Raw genomic sequence first — 12561 nt, forward strand, 5'->3', positions numbered from 1 at the left:
AATGCAGTAAATTAAAAATCATGTATTTAAAAAAAAGAACAAAAAAAAAACATCTTTTTTTTTTTGGTCTAACTAAACAGAGGAAGATTGGCAAAGAACTGTGTGCCCTAAAGCGAACCCAAATGTCCACCAAAGATTACAAATGAACCGGAAGGACTTTTCAATGCTAAACGCTCAATTAGGTCTGCTCCTACCCTCTACCTCGTGTCATGTCCTGTCATAGACCCGGTATCGCTCCAACAGTCTGAATTATAATTACCCTATCCCAGCATACCCCTGACAGTTCCTTCACGTCCATCCTGTCACGTGTCTTTCTTTTCACTTTCTCTTTTATTTCATTTTTTTTGTACCTGTGTGAGCAGAACGCTATAGGGCTGGGTGTAATAGCGCCCTCCTCCGGGCCATCGTTTTGTGACCGAGAGAGATGGTACATGACTCCTGTGTGTACGCCCACCCTCTGACACGGAACGGGTCGCGGCAACAATGCCGTACCGTGCTTTGTATTCCCGGGACATCTTCTAATTGTCTCTTTACAACGGTAGCGCCTCTTCCCTGAATCATGTTCCCAGTAACTGCAAGCTTAATGATCGCTCCTGAACAACGAAATTCCGAGTTGACCACATTCTTTTACGCCATCTTGTTCTAACACAGGAACCGTAGTTTGTCCCAATAGTCTATGGACCTCCCCCCCCCCCTTCCCATAGGAGGCGATTGCCCAGGTACCTATAATTTATACAAGACCAATGTTTAATGTAGGCGTGGCAGGCGAGACCGGATGTAGAATTATTATTGAAAGTCCAATGGACCAATCACATAGTCAAATTTCTCTAAAAAGAGAGAAAAAAAATCTCTCCATAAACTTAGAAATTTAGTCGATAAAAGCGTATACAATACACTACGATTTTTGAGTGCTACATTTCATCTCTCAGAAAGTACATAAAATGTTTATAGTCAAAACTATAAATGTCATTAGGGATGTTAAATCAAAGTAATTTGGAGCTTTTACTTTTAGAGAGATGACGTTGTCAACATGTTTTTAGCCACAATGATCATGTAGCCATGCTCTACCTACAGACTAGCAACATGTTTAGCCACGATGCAGCCATGCTCTACAGACTAGCAACATGTTTTAGCCACGATGCAGCCATGCTCTACAGACTAGCAACATGTTTTAGCCACGATGCAGCCATGCTCTACAGACTAGCAACATGTTTTAGCCACAATGATCATGTATCCATGCACTACAGACTAGCAACATGTTTTAGCCACGATGCAGCCATGCTCTACAGACTAGCAACATGTTTTAGCCACGATGCAGCCATGCTCTACAGACTAGCAACATGTTTTAGCCACAATGATCATGTATCCATGCTCTACAGACTAGCAACATGTTTTAGCCACGATGCAGCCATGCTCTACAGACTAGCAACATGTTTTAGCCACAATGATCATGTAGCCATGCTCTACCTACTGACTAGCAACATGTTTTAGCCACAATGATCATGTATCCATGCACTACAGACTAGCAACATGTTTTAGCCACGATGCAGCCATGCTCTACAGACTAGCAACATGTTTTAGCCACAATGATCATGTAGCCATGCTCTACCTACTGACTAGCAACATGTTTTAGCCACAATGATCATGTATCCATGCACTACAGACTAGCAACATGTTTTAGCCACGATGCAGCCATGCTCTACAGACTAGCAACATGTTTTAGCCACGATGCAGCCATGCTCTACAAACTAGCAACATGTTTTAGCCACGATGATCATGTAGCCATGCACTACAGACTAGCAACATGTTTTAGCCACGATGCAGCCATGCTCTACAAACTAGTAACATGTTTTAGCCACGATGCAGCCATGCTCTACAGACTAGCAACATGTTTTAGCCACGATGCAGCCATACTCTACAGACTAGCAACATGTTTTAGCCACGATGCAGCCATGCTCTACAGACTAGCAACATGTTTTAGCCACGATGCAGCCATGCTCTACAGACTAGCAACATGTTTTAGCCACGATGCAGCCATGCTCTACAGACTAGCAACATGTTTTAGCCACGATGCAGCCATGCTCTACAGACTAGCAACATGTTTTAGCCACGATGCAGCCATGCTCTACAGACTAGCAACATGTTTTAGCCACGATGCAGCCATGCTATACAGACTAGCAACATGTTTTAGCCACGATGCAGCCATGCTCTACAGACTAGCAACATGTTTTAGCCACGATGCAGCCATGCTCTACAGACTAGCAACATGTTTTAGCCACGATGCAGCCATGCTCTACAGACTAGCAACATGTTTTAGCCACGATGCAGCCATGCTCTACAGACTAGCAACATATTTTAGCTACGATGCAGCCATGCTCTACAGACTAGCAACATGTTTTAGCTACGATGCAGCCATGCTCTGCAGACTAGCAACATGTTTTAGCCACAATGATCATGCAGCCATGCTCTACAGACTAGCAACATGTTTTAGCTACGATGCAGCCATGCTCTACAGACTAGCAACATGTTTTAGCTACGATGCAGCCATGCTCTACAGACTAGCAACATGTTTTAGCCACAATGATCATGTAGCCATGCACTACAGACTAGCAACATGTTTTAGCTACGATGCAGCCATGCTCTACAGACTAGCAACATGTTTTAGCTACGATGCAGCCATGCTCTACAGACTAGCAACATGTTTTAGCTACGATGCAGCCATGCTCTACAGACTAGCAACATGTTTTAGCCACAATGATCATGTAGCCATGCACTACAGACTAGCAACATGTTTTAGCCACAATGATCATGTAGCCATGCACTACAGACTAGCAACATGTTTTAGCTACGATGATCATGTAGCCATGCACTACAGACTAGCAACATGTTTTAGCCACAATGATCATGTAGCCATGCTCTACCTACAGACTAGCAACATGTTTTAGCCACAATGATCATGTAGCCATGCACTACAAACTAGCAACATGTTTTAGCCACAATGATCATGTAGCCATGCACTACAAACTAGCAACATGTTTTAGCTACGATGATCATGTAGCCATGCACTACAGACTAGCAACATGTTTTAGCCACAATGATCATGCAGCCATGCTCTACAGACTAGCAACATGTTTTAGCTACGATGCAGCCATGCTCTACAGACTAGCAACATGTTTTAGCTACGATGCAGCCATGCTCTACAGACTAGCAACATGTTTTAGCCACAATGATCATGTAGCCATGCACTACAGACTAGCAACATGTTTTAGCTACGATGCAGCCATGCTCTACAGACTAGCAACATGTTTTAGCTACGATGCAGCCATGCTCTACAGACTAGCAACATGTTTTAGCTACGATGCAGCCATGCTCTACAGACTAGCAACATGTTTTAGCCACAATGATCATGTAGCCATGCACTACAGACTAGCAACATGTTTTAGCCACAATGATCATGTAGCCATGCACTACAGACTAGCAACATGTTTTAGCTACGATGATCATGTAGCCATGCACTACAGACTAGCAACATGTTTTAGCCACAATGATCATGTAGCCATGCTCTACCTACAGACTAGCAACATGTTTTAGCCACAATGATCATGTAGCCATGCACTACAAACTAGCAACATGTTTTAGCCACAATGATCATGTAGCCATGCACTACAAACTAGCAACATGTTTTAGCTACGATGATCATGTAGCCATGCACTACAGACTAGCAACATGTTTTAGCTACGATGATCATGTAGCCATGCACTACAGACTAGCAACATGTTTTAGCCACAATGATCATGTAGCCATGCACTACAAACTAGCAACATGTTTTAGCCACGATGATCATGTAGCCATGCTCTACCTACAGACTAGCAACATGTTTTAGCCACAATGATCATGTAGCCATGCTCTACCTACAGACTAGCAACATGTTTTAGCCACAATGATCATGTAGCCATGCTCTACCTACAGACTAGCAACATGTTTTAGCCACGATGATCATGTAGCCATGCACTACAAACTAGCAACATGTTTTAGCTACGATGATCATGTAGCCATGCTCTAGAGACTAGCAACATGTTTTAGCCACGATGATCATGTAGCCATGCACTACAAACTAGCAACATGTTTTAGCCACGATGATCATGTAGCCATGCTCTAGAGACTAGCAACATGTTTTAGCCACGATGATCATGTAGCCATGCACTACAGACTTGCAACATGTTTTAGCTACGATGATCATGTAGCCATGCACTACAGACTAGCAACATGTTTTAGCTACGATGCAGCCATGCACTACAGACTTGCAACATGTTTTAGCCACGATGATCATGTAGCCATGCACTACAGACTTGCAACATGTTTTAGCTACGATGATCATGTAGCCATGCACTACAGACTAGCAACATGTTTTAGCTACGATGCAGCCATGCACTACAGACTTGCAACATGTTTTAGCTACGATGCAGCCATGCACTACAGACTAGCAACATGTTTTAGCTACGATGCAGCCATGCACTACAGACTTGCAACATGTTTTAGCCACAATGATCATGTAGCCATGCACTACAGACTTGCAACATGTTTTAGCTACGATGCAGCCATGCACTACAGACTAGCAACATGTTTTAGCTACGATGCAGCCATGCACTACAGACTTGCAACATGTTTTAGCTACGATGCAGCCATGCACTACAGACTAGCAACATGTTTTAGCTACGATGCAGCCATGCACTACAGACTTGCAACATGTTTTAGCCACGATGCAGCCATGCACTACAGACTTGCAACATGTTTTAGCCACAATGATCATGTAGCCATGCACTACAGACTTGCAGTGCTGTATCTAGACTTGAGATATGGGTTCCTTTGGGGCCATTTATAAGTCCAGTAAGTGCTAAATATTTCTTTGGAGCCCTAAGCTATAGATTGTTTTACCTTCAGGTAATTCCAGCCCTGCTGACAAGTGAAAAATAAATTGGCCAAGATGGTCATGTGCTGTGATGTATACCAACAATTAGTGAAAATTCTGTCTAATCCGGGCGTCTTTGGATACGAGCCATTGGTAACAGGGCTGTAATAATTTACATCTGTTTGCATCTTTCCCAGACAGAAGTTTGTTCAGGCAAGCAGATGGAGGCAAGCTTCAATAATCCTTTTACTTTAATTAACACAAGAGTCTTAGACTCAATTCTCAGAACAATTACAAAGAAGATGATGAAGTCTATTTCATCATGAGGATAACTTCAAAACTTTCAAGTCAATTGTGAAGCATTGAGAGAGAGAGAGAGAGAGAGAGAGAGAAAGAGAAAGAGTTTGTGTGTTAGTGTGTGTGATTGTTTGTGTGTATTATGTGTGTGTTTAGACTAATGGGATCTACAGAAGAATACATGAAGGTTTTCACATAAACTGTGATAATGATCAATTACTACATTCAAGTTCTTCTATTACTTTTCTGTTCATGCCTTGTTTTCAGATATGTAACTCTGTGTCTTAGAATTGTGAGAAAAAAATCACTTTAAAGACACATTCATTTTTCAAATAGAAAGAGAAAAAAAAAACTGACGCCGCAGCCGTTTCTCTGTTTAAAGTATCATTAAAACGATGACTCCATCTCCCCTGTCCCCTCTCACACGACCGTCACCAGGCAAGGACATCGTTTAACCTTTAGTCTCCCTGCCGTCCGCTCTGGTTTCTCATGTTAATGAGCGCTGCCGGACGGCCGGACAGATGTTTTAATCCTGTCCACTGTCACCCTCCTCGTTCCATTTATCCCTCGCACGACACCTTTTATCACGGCCCGCCCTAATGGGCGCTGACATGGGCAGTTTTATCAATGACGTTAAATGGGGCGTCTCAATGAACTTCTTCCACCACCACCGCCGCCCTATTTTACTCCCCAAGACGTTCACCTCTGTTATGACCTTCATTCTTTTTTAAATTTATATATATATATATATATATTTACATTCCTTGCCTATCAATACTGTATGTGTCTAAGAAGTCTAGCCATGAATATATATATATATATATATATTAGAATAGAGTACTCTAATACCAGGACAAGTCATAAGAGGACAACGTAAGGAAGTAAAATATATGCTAAGTTGAATATTGTTTAGTTAAAGACTAACTTTAAACTAGCACTTTGTTTGTCTAGAAAACATTGTTTGGACCAAAGTATATTCTTCATCTTTTTATAGACACAGAGGGTCAATTTTAACTCGAGGTCATTATGTCTAAACACACAGGGTCAATTTTAACAAGAGGTCATTGCGCTTTAACATATAAGGTCCATTTCTTAGCACGTGTCACGGGGTCTTTTTTTGACCCCATGAGATCACATGTGGAGGAAGTCGACTGGACATCTATGTCTACTTACTTTCCTGCCTGCCCGGTTATTGTGAAGGTTCATCAGTGCCCGGTCATCTTTGGCGATCTCCCTGGCGTCCATGAACTTCCTGGCCATCTTCAACCCGTACTTCACGTCCACGCTGCACCCGCCCCACTTCCACCCGGCCGAGGTGACTTCCCCGTCTTTCTTGGCCTGGTCGCAGCCACAGTTGGAAAGATTGCCGGTGCTGCAAGCTTTGGTAATGGCGTAGGTCACACCAGCAGACGTGATGGCATATATAAATGCCGCCTCTTTGGTGGCTGCAACACAAAAGAAAACATGGTTTAAAATCAATGGAATTGAAAGGATGGAAGAGACAAGTTTCTTCAATGTGTTTTTTTTTCTTATATATTTTTTTTCAATTCTTTTTTTTTCCCTTTCTAACACAATAGAGTAGCATAAGACATATTCCAGGGTTTCCCAAATTGTGTTCACCGGAACCCTAGTGGACCGCGAGGTCTCAAATGGTGTCCCACGAATTACTGGAGAATAATTAACTAGTAGGCCAACACGTGACTTAATCTCTCTAAAAACAAAATAAGCCAAGTGTTCCGCTAAATACTCAGAATGTGCTAAGTATTCCTTTAAATAAAATGTTTGTGAAACACTGGAATGTTCGATATGGTATAGACAAAATGAGAATAATTTCATGAAGAAATATAAATTACCACTAAGGCTTAAGGAACTATAATTTAATCTATTCTATATGCATCCTTTTATCAACAATAAACTTATATATTACACTTTATATTGTAACAGCAATATAGAATCTAGATTGCAGTAATCATCAAAAGTACTGTCTCTAGTACTCATGAACAGTACAGTCTTTTTATACTCATCAATGGTACTGTGCCTACTTATCAATGCACTCGGCTCTAGCACACATCAATAGTACTGTTCTAGAACTAATTCAAATTTTACGCTTCTCCTGTTTTGTTTTGTTTTTGTCTGTTTCGTTGTTGAATGGTTAAGTAAGACGTACGTCTAATCCATCAGCTTAGCGGATACCCGAGCAAACCGACTTTCTCTGTGCCCTCCAAACAGACTTACACCTCCCTCGTGTTGACGCCTTTGAACGGTACAGAGCACACCTTGTCACAAGTTACATTCTTGCCACCATAGCGTTCTAAATGCCACCTTCCCGTAAGTCAAAGAAAACAAGCCATTTTATTTATGGTTCTGTTCAGCACAGAAGACCCAGCAATGGAAGCGACCGAAAGTTCCGATTCCATTAAATACTCATAAAAATTCTTGACTTCATTTGTTCCTGCGCCCCCATTAAGCTGCAGTCGGCACGTAAAATACGTCAGGCGTAACTGCGGCAAACCGAGCGTACCTAAAAAATGGGAGAGGCGGGAGGTGGGGAAAAAAGTGAGGGGGGGGGGGAGGTCTCATCGCCAGTGGGGTTTTAATAAAACAGTTTTCAATGGACCACCGACACTGTTCTATTCGGTCCAGAAAATATGGGCCCTACTAGCATACGCCTGGAAGAGGGGAAGGAAGCGAAGCGGATACCGACCACTATTTGGCCTCTTAATTTATAGGATCATATTTTTTAAAAGATGTTGTAAATATGACGACAATGGAGAGTCTGGAAATAAAAGCGACATTTGGATTATTAGCATCGCTCGACTTCACAATGACTCAGACCAGAGCGTGCGAAGGAGGATGCCTTACAGTAGACCGTAGTCGTATTATCATTAGGTGAAAAAAAAATTAATTGATTCCAAAAATTACTTTAATTGCTAAGGGGAGGGGGGGTCTTTGATGTCCCCGGTGAGCGGAAATGTATAATGATCACGTGGTTTAGAATCCGACACGCCAAGAAGTCGTTGTGGGAAGGGAAATGGACAGAGAAAGAAAGAGAAAAAAAAGATATATGACGAGACTTCAACAATTGGGGTCTGGAAGAAATTGAAGTCCTCCAAGTAGAAGAATCGGTTAACAAAGAAAACAATTAGCAATGCCAAAGCTAGTCTAGGCAGAGCTTTAATCAAACATTCACTTATACTAGCCAAAGTGTGTTGTTGTTTTTTGTATAGAAAACTTGAAGGAAATGGTTCAGCTCCGAGGAGAACTCGAACCGGGGACCTCAGAAACGGACACATCTTCTAACAGAGGCCAGGTACCAGGCTAATCATGAGTCTTCATTGAATGAAGGTATTTCCCTTCAGCTGGTGGAGATGACAAAGCTGGACGAAGTGATGACGTGGTCGTTTTGGCTATTTAACTATTTTAGAAACATTATAAATGTTCATTTTATTCTGCCTGTAAAAAAAAATGAACTAATCTCATAATGCGTGTGTGTTTGTGTTCAAACATATTTGGGGGGGGGGGGAATTTAATTTTTCCCCATTGAATTGTGAATTTAAGCTTATGGTGTAATTATTGTTATGTCACTTACCGTCATAATATTATAGGGTTCTATTATTTCCATTAACATTAACCCATGTGGCTTATCGTTTATGTATGTATGTATGTGTATAAGTTATTATTATTTTTTTTTTTATTTTAAGTATCTAGACATATTCGTGTAGTAAAAAAAAACGTTCATTATAATTTTTTTTCGTGTATTTTGAATTTTTGTTTGAACCTCTAGCTCCAAAACGGCCGCCTCTAAAATGACCATCGCCAAAACGCCGCCTACAAAATTACTACCGCTAAAACGGCCGTCTCCAAAATGACCACCTCCAAAAACAGCCGTCTCCAAAATGACCACCGCCAAAACGGCCGCCTCCAAAATGACTATCGACAAAACGGCCGCCTCCAAAATGACTATCGCCAAAATGTCGTGTATTGTGCCGATGTTATCCAAATAGGAGTTAGATCTAGAACTAGTGTGAATATTATTGAAAGACAACGAAGCATACAAATCTATCAACTCAGAACGAAGGTATGCGTTTTAGCAAACCATGTGAAAGATATACACTTCTAGGATAAGAAGGCTGCAAGTTAATGTTGGTTTTAACTAGTACAGAAACAGTACTATGGCATGCACTGACCATAAGTCCAAGGTTATAGCAAAACTTAAAATCAGCAACGATGATATTTATGTTGTATTCTTCTGATTTTATTTCTCATTAAAGATTTAAAAACTGATCTATTAAGTTAAAAGTCTGACGATTGATAAATAGAAAGGTATTTAATTAAAGGTACTTAATTCGTGTTTAATGAATATCTCTTGTGTGCGCAGCATTTTCTAAACCCTTTAAATATTTTTTTTTCTTTTTTTGCTGCTTCTACCCATCGATAAGAGAAAGATAGAGAGGGGGGGGGGAAGAGAGAGAGAGGAATAGATGATAATATTAAGAAATGAGCTGGTCTAGAAAATAAGGATAATTAGAAAGAGAGAGAGAGAGAGAGAGAGAGAGAGAGACGATAGATATATGAAATGAACTTGTGTAGAAAAATAGATTTCTATATATCTAGAGAGAGAGAGAGAGAGAGAGATGAGAGGGAAGGAGTGACAGAGAGAGAGAGAGAGAGAGAGAGATGAATGGTGTAAGAAATGAAATATTCTTTTGAAACACCGGTAACGCGAACTATTAAGTGAAGGAATCCCTCTCCAACTTCGAAATACACACATACACACACTGAGGTACACACACACAAAGGCGAGTTAATTTACGCCTTTTGACGGTGTGACACTATATAGAGTTAGTCCGTGTATAACTCAGAGTTAGCTTTCCAAGGGGAACAATCAAATAAATACTTTGAAAATGAACAGCGAGACATATATTCTAGTTTTTGAATGAGCAGGGGGAAATAACTTGTTTTGAAACTTGTTTAAACTTCTTTATGTTTCGTCCAACACCGGTTTGATATACTTGGCTGAATAGAACTAGAATATTACATTTATGAATACTCTGGGACTTGGTCGTTCTTTTATTCAATCTAAAATCAACGGTCGAGTAAACAAGACACACATTTATTCACATTTTAGACCATTCACTTTTTTATTGAATTTAATTTCCTTCGCGAAATTTCTACAAATACAGGTTTCGCTTGTATGGCGCATACGTCCCGGCCCGACCTCGGGCCATTGGGTGATCAACGTGAATGGAATGATTCAATCTTAATCTTTTGGCGCCCACTTGCACACCCAGATTGTGAAAAATTCCGATGGTGTGAACCCGTAAGAAAATTGAATTATTGGTTTTGTGCTGTCTTTCTGTCCATCACATTAAAATGTTTAAAATACGACTTTCCTCGTTTCGTGTTTGAAAAAAAAAAGGAACAAAAGGAATTTTAGTCTTTTTGGAGCGTACACATTCGTACAAAGACAACTTTAATCTTCTTAGAGCATGCACTGATGATGTACGCCTAAATGTACACAGAAGTGTACTGGGAATTTTTCACGATAAATGTTTAACCCTTAAAGTGCTGAGCTTTTTTTTTTTAAATGAATGCATACAAAATGGAAATTACAATTCTAGTGTTCACAGGCTAAACTACCACACGCGTCAAAAGGGTTAATACAGTGATCGGCTTTTTGTTTGCGATGTCTAAGCACCTGTTTACATTATTAAAGCAGTAAATTACAAAAAGAGAAAAGGGGAAAAAAAGAAGAGAAAGCGGTAAAGAGAAATGTGGAGGTGATATAAAGAGATCATCAAAAAAAAAAAAACAAAAAAAAAACTTAAAAACATCAAAACAGAAAATAGTGAGATTATTTTAAAATGAAAACATAAACTAAACAATGTCACATACGTCACTAAATAATAAAGTTCCATTTTGTTACAAGTGAAAGAGTTTAGATATCTGTGTTCTACAGAGCTTCAAAGAGTACAAAAAATATTTTACGGTTTATTAAAATACTTTGCATATCAATCCTCCAGCAATCTGTACACAGGATACATCAAGAGCTTGCTATTTATAGATTTGTCGGTATGTATGAACATCTGTGTGTGTCAACTAGATTTTAGTATAACATAACAGCAGAGGCCGCTTTTTGAGTTTGTCTATAACACAAGCTGCCTTTATTGTCTTTTTAAAATTTGATTGCATAATGAGTTTTCACTGTTTGTAAGCGAATGAGATACTGTCCTTTTAGTATTGTCGAGTTTAGTCTCATTTATAAATGAAAGGCTTTGCGATTTATTGGGGCCGGCGGTTAACGAGGGTGTCTTGTGGCTAGCACAACGACTGACTTTACCCTTCCCCATATAAGCCAGGTATCTGGGTATCACCAACAAAGACCCGCATCACAAATGAGGAAATTCGAAACAGGATGAGAAAGGCAATTGGGACCCACCGTTATCTGCTGACCACAGTCAGAGAGGCAATTGGGACCCACCGTTATCTGCTGACCACAGTCAGAGAGGCAATTGGGACCCACCGTTATCTGCTGACCACAGTCAGAGAGGCAATTGGGACCCACCGTTATCTGCTGACCACAGTCAGAGAGGCAATTGGGACCCACCGTTATCTGCTGACCACAGTCAGAAAACACAATCTCAAACTGTATGGCCGTATAAGGAGGTCTTTTGGGTTCATAAAAAAAAGCTTCCTACAAGGAACAGTACCAGGGAAAAGAAAAAGCAACGAGTGAAAGAACGGACGGCCTATCATTGAGGAAGATTCCAGTCAAGGAGAAAGACAGAAAGGAGTGGTGAAGGACGATAGAGAGGGTTTGTGTGGTGCCCCAGCAGTCCAACAGAATAAAGGCAGAGGGTATTATAAATGCTTTTTCAAGACATTTCTATCTGTAGAAGAGTTTACATCCCATCTTTTAAAAAGCTGGATAGAAGGAAAAAGACATTTCTCTACAGTTTACACCAATGGATCTTATAGTAAGTAAACGCAAGAATACAACAAAAAGGACAGCAATTTAATACTTTGGCTGTTTTCAAACTAAATGAACAAATCTTTGCGAGCATTGTCTTTGACAATTTTTCTATGACCAGAACAAGATATATAAATCTCCTACTGTCCACAGACAATGTGCTAATGTGTGTTGTTCTTATGGATAATGATAATAAACTCGAAAGAGGTCGAAACAATTTATTTCTATGCGTTTAAAAAAAAAAAAAAGCTGAAAAGAGAAAACGGAACGCTCTGGGCAGACATAATAGTTTTCTACAATCTACATTGTTTATTTTTGAAACGTGTTTTCGCCCTTGCAAGTGTGCACACCGACCTGAAGGACGACCCGTCCCCTCCCACACTGA

General features: G+C 40.3%; 1 protein-coding gene across 4 annotated transcripts in view; it reads right to left on the reverse strand.

Moving 5' to 3' along the window:
• The window catches only part of LOC106053096 (protein Wnt-7b-like), a 134853-nt gene that overhangs the window by 20225 nt on the left and 102067 nt on the right, over nt 1-12561 (reverse strand). For all 4 annotated transcript variants that reach the window (XM_056026725.1, XM_056026726.1, XM_013208576.2 and 1 more), the window contains one exon: nt 6380-6651. In XM_056026725.1, the coding sequence (XP_055882700.1) occupies nt 6380-6651 (272 nt within the window). The remainder of the gene's footprint in view (nt 1-6379; nt 6652-12561) is intronic.

Source organism: Biomphalaria glabrata, chromosome 4 (assembly GCF_947242115.1).
Source record: "Biomphalaria glabrata chromosome 4, xgBioGlab47.1, whole genome shotgun sequence".
In the NCBI taxonomy this organism is placed as follows: domain Eukaryota; kingdom Metazoa; phylum Mollusca; class Gastropoda; family Planorbidae; genus Biomphalaria; species Biomphalaria glabrata.